This window comes from Oncorhynchus nerka, linkage group LG15 (assembly GCF_034236695.1).
Source record: "Oncorhynchus nerka isolate Pitt River linkage group LG15, Oner_Uvic_2.0, whole genome shotgun sequence".
Classification (NCBI taxonomy): domain Eukaryota; kingdom Metazoa; phylum Chordata; class Actinopteri; order Salmoniformes; family Salmonidae; genus Oncorhynchus; species Oncorhynchus nerka.
In genome coordinates this window covers 64,874,659-64,891,319 of record NC_088410.1, presented here as the reverse complement: position 1 = coordinate 64,891,319, position 16,661 = coordinate 64,874,659, and the positions used below count along the sequence as shown (strand labels likewise).

The 16,661-nt window shown below is 43.7% G+C and overlaps 1 protein-coding gene across 2 annotated transcripts in view; it reads right to left on the bottom strand.

Moving 5' to 3' along the window:
* The window catches only part of LOC115143125 (SLIT-ROBO Rho GTPase-activating protein 3), a 134,119-nt gene that overhangs the window by 65,034 nt on the left and 52,424 nt on the right, over nt 1-16,661 (bottom strand). For both annotated transcript variants that reach the window (XM_029683229.2, XM_029683230.2), the window contains exon 3: nt 10,410-10,572. In XM_029683229.2, coding sequence (XP_029539089.1) covers nt 10,410-10,572 — 163 coding nt within the window. The remainder of the gene's footprint in view (nt 1-10,409; nt 10,573-16,661) is intronic.

Sequence of the window (16,661 nt, the reverse complement as noted above, 5' to 3'; positions counted from 1 at the left end):
CCCTAAGCACACAGCCAAGACAATGCAGGAGTGGCTTCGGGACAAGTCACTCAATGTCCTTGAGTGGCGCAGCCAGATCCCGGACTTGAACCCGATCAAACATCTCTGGAGAGACCTGAAAATAGCTATGCAGCAACGCTCCCCATCCAACCTGACAGAGCTTGAGAGGATCTGCAGAGAAGAATGGGAGAAACTCCTCAAATGCAGGTGTGCCAAGCTTGTAGCACTATACTCAAGAAGACTCGAGGCTGTAATGGCTGCCAAAGGTGCTTCAACATAGTACTGAGTAAAGTGTCTGAATACTTATGTTTAATGTAAAATTTCAGTTTTTAGTTTTTAATAAATTAGCAAAAATCTCTAAAAATCTGTTTTTGATTTGTCATTATGGGGTATTGTGTGTAGACAAATATATTTAATACATTTCAGAATAAGGCTGTAACGTAACAAAATGTGGAAAAAGGCACTGTACATGTGATGGATGGACAGAGACATACATTACTCTAAAAGAGAGACTGCCAGCCAGACCAGCCAGTGGAACACAATCAACCCCTAGACTAGTGAATGAACTTCCCATCTGGCCTCTCTCCGTCTATGTCTGAAGAGGGGTGGAGTGTGTGTGGTTTCATATTCCACCTCACGCTGCCGTTTCCTGTGATTATTACACGTGGGCTATGTTTAGCTACAGATGATGTGCTGCTGACTGTTAAAGCTGCTGTTTAGTTGTGGTGCTTGGTGGGTAAATGTCACATCCCTCTCTTTCTGACCTGCCACCTGTGATCTGCACTGAATGCATTGGGACAACACCCTCTAAAAACGGCTGAACCATCAACATCAGCATTTATAGTGTTACCACATTACTGGCGTATATGATGTGGTGAAACACACTCATGCAGTTAATGGATGTCTTTGTAAAATGGCAGAGGAGAAGAAGGCTGGCCTTCTACGTGTCCCCAACCGATTGTGTTTTTTTGTTCGTTTATTTGCATTGTTTGTGACAATTTTTAAAACTTATTTTGTACATAATGTTGCCACTACCGTCTCTTACTCACCACGGACTGGCAGAATCCTTTTTTCCCTTTAACGAGTCTGATGAGCCCGACACGAATTATATACTGATTTCTCGGGAACAGGCCCAGATCCCCATGATTTCCATGAAGAGGAGGCAGAGAAAAAGGGCCCAGAGGGCGGGCTGCCTTCGGAGAATTCATCAAATAAACCCCAACCTCCTTCCATTCTGCTAGCAAACGTGCAATCTTTGGAGAATAAACTCGATGACCTACGCGGAAGACTAAACTACCAACGGGACTTTCAAAACTGTAATATCTTATGCTTCACGGAGTCGTGGCTGAACGACGACACTATCAACATACAACTGGCTGGTTATCCGCTGTACCGGCAGGATAGAACAGAGGCATCTGGTAAGACAAGGGGCGGCGGACGATGTATTTTTGCAAATAACAGCTGGTGCACGATATCTAAGGAAGTCTCAAGCTATCGTTCGCCTGATGTAGAGTATCTCATGATAAGCTGTAGACCACAAAATCTACCTAGAGAGTTGTATTGGTTTTCTGTATTTTTCGTAGCTGTTTACATACCACCACAGACTGAGGCTGGCACAAAGGTAGCATTGAATGAGCTGTATTCCGCCATAAACAAACAAGAAAACGCTCACCCAGAGGCGGCACTCCTAGTAGCCAGGGACTTTAATGCAGGGAAACTTAAATCCGTTTTACCAAATTTCTATCAGCATGTTAAATGTGCAACAAGAGGGGAAAAAACTCTCGACCACCTTTACTCCACACACAGAGATGCACACAAAGCTCTCTCTTGCCCTCCATTTGGCAAATCTGACCATATTTCTATCCTCCTGATGCCTGCTTACAAGCAAAAATGAAAGCAGGAAGCACCAGTGTTAGATCAATAAAAAAAAGTGGTCAGATGAAGCAGATGCTAAACTACAGGATTGTTTTGCTAGCACAGACTGGAATATGTTCCGGGATTCCGCCGATGGCATTGAGGAGTACACCACATCTGTCATTGGCTTCATCAATAAGCGCATTGATGACGTCGTCCCTACAGTGACCATATGTACATACCCCAACCAGAAGCCATGGATTACTAAAGCTAAATTCCCAATCTGACCATCAAACCATCACGGTCACCTAATAATCCCCAGTTTACAATTGGCTCATTCATCCCCCTCCTCTCCCCTGTAACTATTCCCCAGGTCGTTGCTTGCAAATGAGAACGTGTTCTCAGTCAACTTACCTGGTAAAATAACGGATAAATAAAATAAAAAAATTACAGGCAACATCCACACTGAACTAAAGGCTAGAGCTGCCGCTTTCAAGGAGCGGGACTCTAACCCGGATACCAACATGTTTTAAGCAGACCACAATAGTGCCTGTGCCCAAGAACACTAAGGTAACCTGCCTAAATGACTACTGACCCGTAGCACTGGTCACGATGGCAACACCCATCCGTAGCACGCGCTCCAGCAGGTGTATCTCACTGATCATCCCTAAAGCCAACACCTCATTTGGCCGCCTTTCGTTCCAGTACTCTGCTGCCTGTGACTGGAACGAACTGCAAAAATCGCTGAAGTTGGAGACTTTTATCTCCCTCACCAACTTCAAACATCAGCTATCCGAGCAGCTAACCGATCGCTGCAGCTGTACATAGTCTATTGGTAAATAGCCCACCCATTTTCACCTACATTATTCCCATACTGTTTTTATACTGTTTTTTATTTATTTACTTTTCTGCTCTTTTGCACACCAATATCTCTACCTGTACATGACCATCTGATCATTTATCACTCCCGTGTTAATCTGCAAAATTGTATTATTCACCTACCTCCTCATGCCTTTTGCACACATTGTATATAGACTGCCCATTTTTTTCTACTGTGTTATTGACTTGTTAATTGTTTACTCCATGTGTAACTCTGTGTTGTCTGTTCACACTGCTATGCTTTATCTTGGCCAGGTCGCAGTTGCAAATGAGAACTTGTTCTCAACTAGCCTACCTGGTTAAATAAAGGTGAAATAAATAAAAAATAAAAATAAAATAAATAAATAAATAAATAAAAACGGAAGCCTCGCTTCGAGGCAAATAACATCGAAACATGCATGAGAGTACCAGCTGTTCCGCAGCTGATGTCAGTAAGACCTTTAAACAGGTCAACACTCTCAAGACCGCAGGGCAAGATGGATTACCAGGATGTGTACTCCGAGCATTGGCAGACCAACGGGCAAGTGTCTTCACTGACATTTTCAACCTCTCCCTGTCTGAGTATGTGATACCCACATGTTTTAAGCAGACCACAATAGTGCCTGTGCCCAAGAACACTAAGGTAACCTGCCTAAATGACTACTGACCCGTAGCACTCACATCTGTAGCCACAAAGTGCTTTGAAATGCTGGTCATGGCTCACATCCACACCATTATCCCAGAAACCCTAGATCCACTCCAATTTGCATACCGCCTCAACAGATCCACAGAAGATGCCATCTCTATTGCACCCCACACTGCCCTTTCCCACCTGGACAAAAGGAACACCTACGTGAGAATGCAAATCATGGACTACAGCTCAGTGTTCAACACCACAGTGCTCTCAAAGCTCATCAATAAGCTAAGGATCCTGGGACTAAACACCTCCCTCTGCAACTGAATCCTGGACTTTCTGACGGGCCGCACCCAGGTGGTAAGGGTAGGTATTAACACATCTGCTACGCTGATCCTCAACACAGGGGCCCTTCGGGTGCATGCTCAGTCCCCTCCTATACTCCCTGTTCACTCATGACTGCACGGCTAGGCACGACTCCAACACCATCATTAAGTTTGCCCGATGACACAACAGTGGTAGGCTTGATCACCGACAACAACGAGACATCCTATAGGGAGGAGGTCAGAGACTTGGCCGTGTGGTGCCAGGACAACAACCTCTCCCTCAATGTGACCAGGACAAATGAGATGATTGTGGACTACAGGAAAAAGAGGACCGAGCACGTCCCCATTCTCATCACCAACAAACTAACATGGTCCAAGCAAACCTATTCCCCCTCAGGAGACTGAAAAGAATTGGCATGGGTCCTCAGATTCTCAAAAGGTTCTACAGCTGCACCATCAACAGCATCACTGTCTGGTATGGTAACTGCTCGGTCTCGGACCGCAAGGGACTACAGAGGGTAGTGCGAACGGCCCAGTACATCACTGGGGCAAAGCTTCCTGCCATCCAGGACCTCTATACCAGGCGGTGTCAGAGGAAGGCCCTAAAAATTGGCAAAGACTCCAGCCACCCTAGTCATAGACTGTTCTCTCTGCTACCGCACGGGAAGCAGGACCGGAGCGACAATTCTAGGCCCAAGAGGTTTCTAAACAGCTTCTTTCCCCATAAGAGCCATAAGACTCCTGAACATCTATTCAAATGGCCACCCAGACTATTTGCATTGCCACCCCGCCCCCCCTCCCACTCTTTTAAACCTCTGCTACTCTTTGTTGTTATCATCTATGCATAGTCACTTTAATAACTCTACCTACATATTACCTCAACTAACCGGTGCCCCTGCACATTGACTCTGTACCGGTACCCCCCTGTATATAGTCTCGCTATTGTTATTTAACTGCAGCGCTTTAATTGCTTGTTACTTTTATTTCTTATTCTTATCCATATTTTTTTCAACTGCATTGTTGGTTAGGGCCTCGTCAGTAAGCATTGTACTGTAACCTGTTGTATTCGGCGCATGTTACTAATACAATTTGATTTGATTTATTAAGTAGATAACATCAGTAATGACTCACGCTGAGAAAAGGCACAATCAGCCGTTTCATCTTTTTCCTGTTGTCAACCAATATCCAGATTGTCATTTTGTCATGTCATGTACAGTGTTGTTTTTCAAACGGAGCCTTGAGAAAGAAGCTGTAACTGATGGAAGCTTGACTTGTCAGTGACATTCCGTTTTCCTATCAGCCTTCAAGATGGAGGAGGACTATAAGTCATGTGTTTTACAGGGGACAGAAATACTGCAGCATTTACACCCATCCCACACAACCTATCTAGTGATGACGAGTGTGGGGAACACACCTGGTATTGTGGGAGCTCAGTGAGAGAACGTAATTGCTAGCACGGCGGTACATGCCACAGAAAACAAACTGTTCTTAGATTTGAGGCTACAGGGGCATGTGAATCCACCCACATCACACATTACTGTGTTTTTGCAGAAAATCAAGTAGGCACAAAGGATATAACACCTTTAATTACTTCACAGAAGTACGACTCTGACTAACCTTTTCAGAAAAGTTTTTTTCTAGAGCACATACCTTGAGTATTTAACCGCAAACTCTATTTCATTGTTAACAGTATCTTTAATACTACCCACACACACATAAAGGACTTTTCACACTCCCACAGTGTGCCCAAAGCCTCCGCTGTCTAAGACGCCATAATGTTCCAGGCCCTAGCTCTAGGTATACTGAATCTGATATATGGTCCCTATACATCCATGTCTGCTAGGATTTATGGTTCTGCCTGCTATGGTGGCCCTCCCTGGACATAAATCATATGGAGGGTAAAACTGTGGGATCGATAGAGCCAGCAGCACTGCTACACTCTGACTCTACAGCACAGAGCCAAGCACCAGGGCTCATCTCTAAACATGCGCGCACATGAACACAGAGAGAGAGAGAGAGAGAGAGATACAGGTAGATGCAAGTAAGCTTGCCTGAAGGCAGACACACACCCTTTTCATACTTGACCGCACATCTTTGCATGGGTTATGCCAACCAGGTAGAAGTTCTAACCATCAAAACCAAGCCCTAACATACGCAGGCTGATGAGTCAAAATTGGAATGTGCGATCAATCATGTAGAGAGGGGCTCATAGCAATAGGAGGAGGGGCCAGCTGAGATGGAATTTTATGAGCTTTCTTTGATTGGACAATGTTTGTGCGTCCCTCTGTGGTCCGCCCTTTAAACTATACTGAGCAAAGATAGCAAGCCAGAGAGAGTGAGAGAGGCAAATTGTTATTTTATTTTACCTTCATCATCAAAACTCCCAAGGAGGACAGGAAATATGTCATGTTAAATCAGATATGAAAGTGCCTTGGCCTGAACATGATAAGTGGGAAGCTCTTTTTGTGAGAAATATGTGAAAGACTCCTGGCAGCTGGTGAATGGCATTTGTATGCATGGGTGGCTCTGATGTCAGACACTGCAGTGTGAGAATGTACTGCAGAGGCACTGAGGGAGCAGAGCAGAGAGTGGACAAGTAAGAATATGGATGTGTCAAGTCAGATAGCGCTGGCCTAAAACTGCTCTGGCTGTCGAGACAAAAATAATACATTCATGAAATTCTCTCTTATCTCTAAAAAATGAACACAGTGGAGCCTGATTGAAATGGTTTGTTCTATTTTTCTTGACCAAATTTTGAACTGTGCACCCCACTGAGATCTTGCAGTTCTCGACTGAGCCATGGCTTGACAGGAGTACTTTAAACATCAATAACTACCTGAGAATTGTACCTAATTACCTGTACATGCGTCAATTACTTCTTTGTTAAACAGATTGTGAGACCTTGATAATGTTCCCACGGATGTGAGAAACCAGACATTACCATACCAGACAGGCAACCTAGACCAGTGGTTCCCAACTATTTTCTGTTACTGTACCACCAATTGCTCTGCCGGAGGACCCCTGAAGTACCCCCATTTTACAAGTAGGTCTATGGTCTCATAAGTCTTCTTAAGAACCCCCTGTGGATAGGTCAAGTACCCCCAAGGGTCCTAGTACCGCTGGTTGGGAAGTACTGACCTAGACAATCATAGTGTTTCCCCTAGCATTTTTTTTAACAGTGGTGACAAGTGTAGCGGGGGGACGTGCTATGTTCCCATAGACTTTCAATCATTGAGTCAACGACTATAAAAGTATGTCTCAGCAGAAATATAGCAGTTTAGCAGCGGTTTGCCACTGTTTTGGGATATCCATATACAGTGGGGCAAAAAAGTATTTAGTCAGCCACCAATTGTGCAAGTTCTCCCACTTAAAAAGATGAGAGGCCTGTAATTTTCATCATAGGTACACTTCAACTATGACAGACAAAATGAGAAAAAAAATCCAGAAAATCACATTGTAGGATTTTAAATTTATTTATTTGCAAATTATGGTGGAAAATAAGTATTTGGTCACCTACAAACAAGCAAGATTTCTGGCTCTCACAGACCTGTAAATTCTTCTTTAAGAGGCTCCTCTGTCCTCCACTCGTTACCTGTATTAATGCCACCTGTTTGAACTTGTTATCAGTATAAAAGACACCTGTCCACAACCTCAAACAGTCACAGTCCAAATTCCACTATGGCCAAGACCAAAGAGCTGTCAAAGGACACCAGAAACAAAATTGTAGACCTGCACCAGGCTGGGAAGACTGAATCTGCAATAGCAGCTTGGTTTGAAGAAATCAACTGTGGGAGCAATTATTAGGAAATGGAAGACATACAAGACCACTGATAATCTCCCTCGATCTGGGGCTCCACGCAAGATCTCACCCCATGGGGTCAAAATGATCACAAGTGAGCAAAAATCCCTGAACCACATGGGGGGACCTAGTGAATGACCTGCAGAGAGCTGGGACCAAAGTAACAAAGCCTACCATCAGTAACACACTACGCCGCCAGGGACTCAAATCCTGCAGTGCCAGACGTGTCCCCATGCTTAAGCCAGTACATGTCCAGGCCCGTCTGAAGTTTGCTAGAGAGCATTTGGATGATCCAGAAGAAGATTGGAGAATGTCATATTGTCAGATGAAACCAAAATAGAACTTTTTGGTAAAAACTCAACTCGTCGTGTTTGGAGGACAAAGAATGCTGAGTTGCATCCAAAGAACACCATATCTACTGTGAAGCATGGGGGTGGAAACATCATGCTTTGGGGCTGTTTTTCTGCAAAGGGGCCAGGACGACTGATCCGTGTAAAGGAAAGAATGAATGGGGCCATGTATCGTGAGATTTTGAGTGAAAACCTCCTTCCATCAGCAAGGGCATTGAAGATGAAACGTGGCTGGGTCTTTCAGCATGACAATGATCCCAAACACACCACCCAGGCAACGAAGGAGTGGCTTCGTAAGAAGCATTTCAAGGTCCTGGAGTGGCCTAGCCAGTCTCCAGATCTCAACCCCACAGAAAATCTTTGGAGGGAGTTGAAAGTCCGTGTTGCCCAGCAACAGCCCCAAAACATCACTGCTCTAGAGGAGATCTGCAAGGAGGAATGGGCCAAAATACCAGCAACAGTGTGTGAAAACCTTGTGAAGACTTACAGAAAACGTTTGACCTTTGTTATTGCCAAAAAGGGTATTTAACAAAGTATTGAGATAAACTTTTGTTATTGACCAAATACTTATTTTCCACCATAATTTGCAAATAAATTCATTAAAAATTCTACAATGTGATTTTCTGGATTTTTTTCTTCTCATTTTGTCTGTCATAGTTGAAGTGTACCTATGAAGAAAATTACAGGCCTCTCTCGTCTTTTTAAGTGGGAGAACTTGCACAATTGGTGGCTGACTAAATACTTTTTTGCCCCACTGTAGTTGAAATAACGTCGTATTTTTTGCAGACTGTTCTGCTGCTTCTACAGCAGCGGGCAGAAGAGGGGCCGGTGTATATATGTTTGTGAGAAGGAGAGCGAGACTAAAAAGTAGCCACGATGGCTTGCGCTAGTCATACAAATGTTTAACGTTAGATGCTGGTTCTCTTATCATCCCATGACAGTGCCTGTCTTGACTGCATCAAATTGATGTAGAGAAGATAGAGTTAGCCAGCCAGCTAGCCAGATAGCTAATTAAGTTAGCCAGCCAGCTAGCCAGATAGCTAGCTAAGTTAGCCACCCAGCTAGCCAGATAGCTAGCTGAGTTAGCCAGCTAGCTAAAATTGAAGCTATAATATGCTGTGCTCCCCATCCTTGTGAACATATAACACCATGATTCAGAGCAACAGCCTTCGTGTTGGTTGTTCGTTGTAGCCCACTCCTTCTCATTTAGCGAACCTTTAATTCCGTAATTTTTATTACATTTTGTATTGATTAGAAATGTCTCACTTCACTTTCTAGACATGGAACCTCTGACTGTAGAGCAGATTTGATTGGCTGACAAAATCAACCAGACTCTGAGGCTACTAAACCTCCAACAGAGAACACCTAACTGAGGAGAGAAATACTACAACAAAGACCTGTGTATTTTTCCCAGAACAGATCCTGTCTAGAAAAGGCACAAAGTTTTTCCGTGGTCAGGTCAAAGTTTAGATGACATGGTCAGGAAAAACTCATGCCCTATTTATGGAGTATTCATTTATGACTATGTGGATATCAGAAATCTTGGGCAACACCGGGTCTTTCTTTCATCATCGGGGCAGCGTGATCGACTTGTAGCCTATTCAGCTCTCTCCTCCATGCATTTACTTAACAGCTACAAAGCTAGGCAGCATATTTCTTTGACATGTTATCCATTGTCACTGCGAGGCCTGCCAGCAAGGACGTGTAGCTCCATTCGTATTACCAGCCAGAGGAAAAGCTACTTGAGGGAACTGTACTGACTAACAGGAGGCTGTGTTGTTCTGTTTTCAGCCCTGACTGGTGCTCCCTAAAGCATGTGTTGCTTGTTTCCCCCATTCACATTCCTGCTGACACACACACACACACACACACACACACACACACACACTCTCAGTAGTGTGTGAATGGAGGCTGGCAGCGCGGGTTGGGTCTCACCTCTAGGAAAGCCTGCCAGGTGTATACAGGGGTCTGGTGTTTGGGTTAGACCTCAGTCATCTCTGCTATGTGCTGACACAGGGCCAGATGCTGCTCACACCAGCAGGGGCCCATGGGTGGTTAGGGGGCCAGGGGTACCCTGCCCTGCTCTATCTTAACCCTACTGCTGCACTACTACTCCACAGGCCACATGGAACTTATTTATGCCCGACAGAGGTATACAAATCCAATGTGCTGGAATACGGGTCAGCTGATAATGTAGCTTCTCAAAAAACATCACTGCTTACAGAGTCTCAACCATCAAATCGGTATACTAAAGATGGAATATGGAAAGGATAGAGGAAAATTGGTTTCTTTAACTAATTTCAAAGGATCAGGTGAAAACTGTTTTGAATGTGGTCGTAACCTTAAGCAAAAGAGCAATGAGATCTGGTGTTATTTGTATATGATTAGGATCTTAGAGAAAGGACAATTGACATCATGCCCAACACTGGTCAGCAAGCGAACGATAAAAGATAGTGCTCATTTGTATCTTCAACTCTGAACACATGAGCACAGGTGATAAGGAGAGGAGTAAACAGAGAGACAGGCAGACGGACAGAAGGATGACAGACAGACAGACAGACGGACAGAAGGATGACAGACAGACAGACCTTCTTGAAGAGGCGGATGACATCCTCGCTGATTTGGGCGAGGCGGACGATGACATTGTTGGTGTAGATGTCGTTGAGGGTGGCGTGGTCCCTGCTTTCCCTCCTGGTCTGGTTCAGTACCAGGTACCAGCAGTTCACACTGGACAGCAGGTGCTGGTCTTTCCTGAACACAACACAGAGAAGAGGTGACGTTAGAGTGATCAGCAAAGGGTTACTGTAACATACTGTACATACATGTGGTTGTCTCTGCTTTCATCATTTCAATATTTCTAAGGGCTACTGCCTGATTAGCGTGTCTATTCAACAGGCTCAACACATCGGTGTATAAAGAGACAAAGTTGATGGTCAGAACAAATATCTGTCTGTCCCACAGCAGAAGTCTTCGACTTCACCCTAATCATTTATTTTGTGCACCAGACGGACAGACAGGTTGATGACTTGCCATTAAGTTAAGCATAGCCCATCCCCGGTGAATATGAGTGAGCAGCCTATATTGCCCAGGGTCGCGCTGGGTAGACAACACACAGGCAACACAACACACACACAGGCATTGTTGGAGTAAACAAATAGGGCTTCTGAGACCGATTCCTATTCCAAGTAAACAATACAGCTGCTACATGATCACATTGTTGGCTGACTGCAGAGACTTAACCACACTGACATCACACTACACTCTCGCTTTCTCTGCCTCTCTCTCTCACTTATTCCCCCTCACCATCTAATTCCCTCCTTATATATCTCTGTTCCCTTTCCGCCATCTCTCCCTCCCTCTTTCCCTCCCTCTACGGCACATGTCAATCTCATTCCATGGAGGGCCGAACTTGACTGATGAATTAATGTCACTAATTAGTAAAGAACTCCCCTCACCTGGTTGTCTAGGTCTTAATTGAAAGGAAAAAAACAAAATTCTGCAGACACTAGGCCTTCCATGGAATGAGTTTGACTCTCCTGCTCTACAGTGATGGCGCTAGCCTAGAATAGACGCCATTAGTTTCTCCTCGCAGCGCTCCAGTTTGACACGGCATTGATTGCTTAAATCCTTAACGCTGGTTACCATAATGACCCTGAGAGGCATGGGCTCTGACTGAAGCGTAATCAGCTTTCACTACATCCCCCTCCAGTGTATGTTCACACACACACACGTGGACTCATACACAGTCACACACAAACACAATGCCCCCCCCCACACACACACACACACACACACACACACACTGATATCAGCAGAGGGTTTCACTGAGCCGTGGTGAAAACTGCACATCTACTTACTGCAAAGAAAAATGATGAGCATTAACATCAAAGGCTCCCCTCTACAGAGAGCTTCCGCAATGCTAATCACCTCTAAGAAGCTGATATATGTCTGCTCTAGAGTGCTGTTACCATTATTCCCCCACTTACCCCCACAGCAAGACACCACAATGGACACAGCTAATATACCGTACAGCCATATGGTTCTACCACAACCATATATACATACTCTCTAAGACTCTGGCAAGATGCTATAGCAGGTCAACTCACCGTTTGAGGAAGGATGCTTGGTGCGAAAAAGAAGTTAGACAGAAAATGGATGTGTCTAATATTATACTATGAAAGCAGGTTTTCAGACTTCTGCATTTGCTGAGACAGGTCTGATTGAGCATTCTCCAGCTGATCACGGTTTAAAAATGACTTTTACAGGTTTGGAATCAAAAGGAATGGGAAAGTAATTTGAATGAGATGAGAAAATCTCCCAATTAAACCAAATTGGGGCCAGTTCAATAATCAAGAGGTCACTAGTGATAATAGAATGATTAAACTGAACTTTCTGTTGCTATGGCAAAGTGATTAATTGTCTCAGAGAGACTAGATAGAGGAAACAATAGACCGGGGGTGACTCTCTAACTACAATAAAAAACTCAATGTGATGAATCATGTTTTCCTTGCCTTCTGGGATGGCCTATTTTCTGTCTCAGCACAGCCCTCATTCCGTAACAGTTCCGGTTGAGTGAACTATCTGGCTGTTAGAGTCGTAGCTCCTCGCTGTGTAATTGGTGTTTGTGGATGAGAGGCCTAGGGACCAGGCACCTCTATCCTCTTCTAATCCCTTAGAGTGGCCAGAGATGCTTAATCCCCTCCTTAAGCACAACCAGGCTCTCTCACATACACACACACACCTTAGTCATCCAAGCAACAAGACTCCATTCACAAGGCTCTCTGTCAATAGTACTGTACTCCTCCTCCAAATGGTTCGTCAAAAATGCTGAGCAGGCACCTCCAAACTTTAATCCCTGATAAAATATGAATCTGCTCGTGAAGTCACTTATTTTCCCTGAATATTAAAAAAAGTCAGTTGTTTACCATGACAGGAGCTCAGGGCGAGAGACAGACAGACAGACAGACAGACAGACAGACAGACAGACAGACAGACAGACAGACAGACAGACAGACAGACAGACAGACAGACAGACAGACAGACAGACAGACAGACAGACAGACAGACAGACAGACAGACAGACAGACGGAGAGAGATGGGGAGGGAGCTCCAATGCTCTGTGACAAAGCAGCCTATTCATTGTGACGTTCAATGCAGCACTGAAACTGCCAACACTGCAAAAACCCACCCACCCACACCACGAGACCATAACTATAAGCAGAGCCTCCGAAAAGAGACATCTGAGAATCTGGCCAGGCTGTTTCTCTGTGCTGTGGGTTAAACCCTTTTCCTGAGGGAAGAGACAAAAGGACACAGGCTCTCTTCTCCCCAGCTGCCTTCCTCATTTCACAGAAACTTGGAGCAAAAAGACAAGCAATTAGGCCTGTGTGGCTGCAGCAGGACACATCTCTGCTCTGAGAGAGAGAGAGGGAGGGAGCTGATTATTTTCACTGAGTGATAAATGCAGCCCTGGTTTTATAGTAATGGAACAGTGGGTTGTAAACCCACAGGTCACAACTCTAGCATTACTATAACAGTGCCTCCTTATCAGACAGACGGTATGATCCTAAATCAGACCTCAGTAGGCTCAGGCGGTATACCATATATTCAGTATACTAGGGATTTGGTTTTTCAATACCATCAATATTGTCTAAACTATTTCTTTGAAGTTTTACTATACATTTTAATATTTTTAACTACTTTTTAAGTAAATACCTGCAGTTAACTTGTGCAATATGTTAGAAGATTGCGTTCTTCATTCCACCTATAACATTATTTTACATTATGAAGCTTACCGTAGTTCAGTCACGTGTTTGTTTGTAAATGGCACAACTGGATAAAGCGGGAGCAGTTGAGTCCAGCTGTGTATTGACAGGGGTCAACAGTGTGGGTTTTATTCAATTGAGTGATCAGGGACATGCAACTATAGTTTTCCTCATTTCCATCAGTTAACAACAGATGTGCAACGCTATTTTGCTGTCAGCCACACAAGTATGCTAAATGAGCAATCAATTTTAAAAAACAAGGCATTTTTGCAAAAACTATGCATGGACATCATATTTCTGTTTATTGTAGAAAGAATGTAGCCAGATACATTTCCTAATGTTTTTCTTAAAGTTACTCTTGCATTTTACCATAGAAAAGTAGGATGGCTTACAACGAAAAGTAGCTACACATCAGTCAGAGCGTTGTCTGCTGATAAAATGTCCGTGCTTGAATTCTCATTTGAGTGGAAATTAGTCTGATGCCGAGCACAGGTTACAATAAAAAGCATTTTAGATATGCGTTACAAAAGATATGTCTTACGCATGGTATCTTTTTTCCTATGCGCATTTTCATGGAACAGTTCCATTTCAATAATAACGTTTTAGTTTCGGAAAAGCATTGTCACGTGGTTAATCATAACATTCTAAATTAAAACGATAAAATTCTAAAAGTTAAAAGTCACCTCAAGATCAACAGCCTTTGTAATATGGCATCTAAAGAAATTAGCGCATGGAACTCATACTCTATAGGCCAATGCAGCAATAGGCCTATAACTTCCATTGCTCTTTCACATCGAGGATTGGTGATTATCAAGGGGGAGATTGTTGGAATGATTTTTCCAATAGTGAGGAACTAATTAATTAATATATTATCATTCATTAGCAGTCAATGTTAAAAAACAACAACACTTTCCCACATTTCCGTGCAGCAGGCCAAGTATGTCTATGCGTGCTCAGGCGCGCGCTCTCCCTCAACATTATTAGGACAGTGGTTGCAGTCCAAACACTTAAAAGACACACCTTATCCCCTCAGCCCTCAAATTAAGTGAACACTTCTGATGACGTCTGACGAGTATATGTAACGGTATAGACTTTACGTCCGTCCCCTAGCCCCGACCTGGGCGCGAACCAGGGAGGCTCTGCACGCGTCAACAGTCACCCTCGAAGCATCGTTACCCAAAAGCAGCGGCCCTTGCAGAGCAAGGGGAACCACTACTTCAAGGTCTCAGAGCAAGTGACGTCACTGATTGAAACGCCACTTGCTCGCCCCACCGCTAACTAGCTAGCCATTTCACATCGGTTACACTCACCACCCTTTTGACCTCCTCCCGCAGCAACCAGTGATCCGGGTCAACAGCATCAATGTATAGAGTTTACGTCTGTCCCCTCGCCACGATCTGGGCGCGAACCAGGGACGCTCTGCACACGTCAACAGTCACCCTCAAAGCATCGTTACCCATCGCTCCACAACTTCAAGGTCTCAGAGGAAGTGTCTTCACCGACTGAAACGCCACTAGCGCGCACCACCACTAACTAGCTAGCCATTTCACATCGGCTACATATACAATTGAATAAAATACATATATAATACATTTTAAAAAATAAAAAAGAGGCGAGGAGGGAGGAAGGAATGATTTTTAAATGGACAACCCTTGGCCAGAAATTCGTCACTTGTTCATCCGGAGATGATTGTGTTTTCAGCCACCGGTAGCTTGTGGTTGCATTATATGCGCTACAGTCAATTTTGAGTGCATGTCTACTTATATTAAATATGTAATTATTAATATACGCATACTGTATGATAGCTAGCAAATTAATTAGCTAACTAACGTTAGGCTGCCTAGCTGGAACTTCTGAAGAAGGAAAATATTTTATTTATACAATTTCCAAAGTACAACCAAACAAAAACATTAACTTTTTAGAGACTTGCTTGTGCCATCATGTGCATTAGTAGCTGACTTTTCTTGGAGGATTGCCGCGAATTGAATTATGGGGAGTTTCAGGCCCCGGGGTGAACATAACTGTACACTCCCAAAGCCGACTAAAAACGAGGGCTTATGTTGCAATCTTCCCTTGCTTGGCTAATCATTTGGACCACTAGCCAAGATGGAAACGGGGATTCCCCCAAGGGCATAAGGCGAGGGTAAGTGTATGAGGGTGTGTATTTTATGTGTTTGGACTGCTGCCAGATAAACCAGACACATGCTCATTGCTCATGTGGAGCACTCCAAAGAAAAGACAATGATACAAATCTCATAAATAGTTATGAAATAAACCAAAACGTGTTTCTCACAAGTGTAGCAGGTTGTGAACTCTGCAAACAATGTTTCCACTCTGAGAATGAGAATGGTAAATTACTGTAATAAATTAATTTAACCAAATGATGGGAATTAACGGTACATTTACTACAGGTGACATATGTAATGGGGAATTGATTAAAACAAATAATCTAAGGGCAAATAACTCACACAATGAAACAATGAATGCACAATAATTGGCGGGAGACAGCGGATACTCGCCTATATCTTTGCCACATACCCCTGCCCTTCTTGCCTCAACATTTTAAATTATTCTCAAGACACTATCTTCACACATTTTAGACGCTTTTCACTGACAGCTGCAAATAATTAGCTAGGCCTATTGCCATGCAAGCTGTCCAAATTCTGGGGTTCCCAAATAGGCATAGACCTACAAGCTTGTGTATAGACAGGAGTAATTCTATTTATTTGCATTTACTTCCCTATTGGACACAACGCTATGCCATTAATCTCCTGTTCCATTTGTTTTAATTATCCATTTTCTTTCCTTTTCCAGAAGCCAAAGGCAGAATCCGAGTCATATTCGCAACCTATCCTATTTGTTGCATCTTTAGATTCCCCCTCTTTCTACGTAAGTTCCTGAAATAGATTTTAATCTCTGTCACATATGGAACTGCTATCACGTGCGCTGTTTAGAATGGTGTTTTCCCACAAGTTATTTTGGCCATTGTTTGAAAATTGTTTTATTGTCTGCTTCATGACATGAGTTGCATGTTCTGATGCATTAACATAATCTACAGTTGAAGTCGGAAGTTTG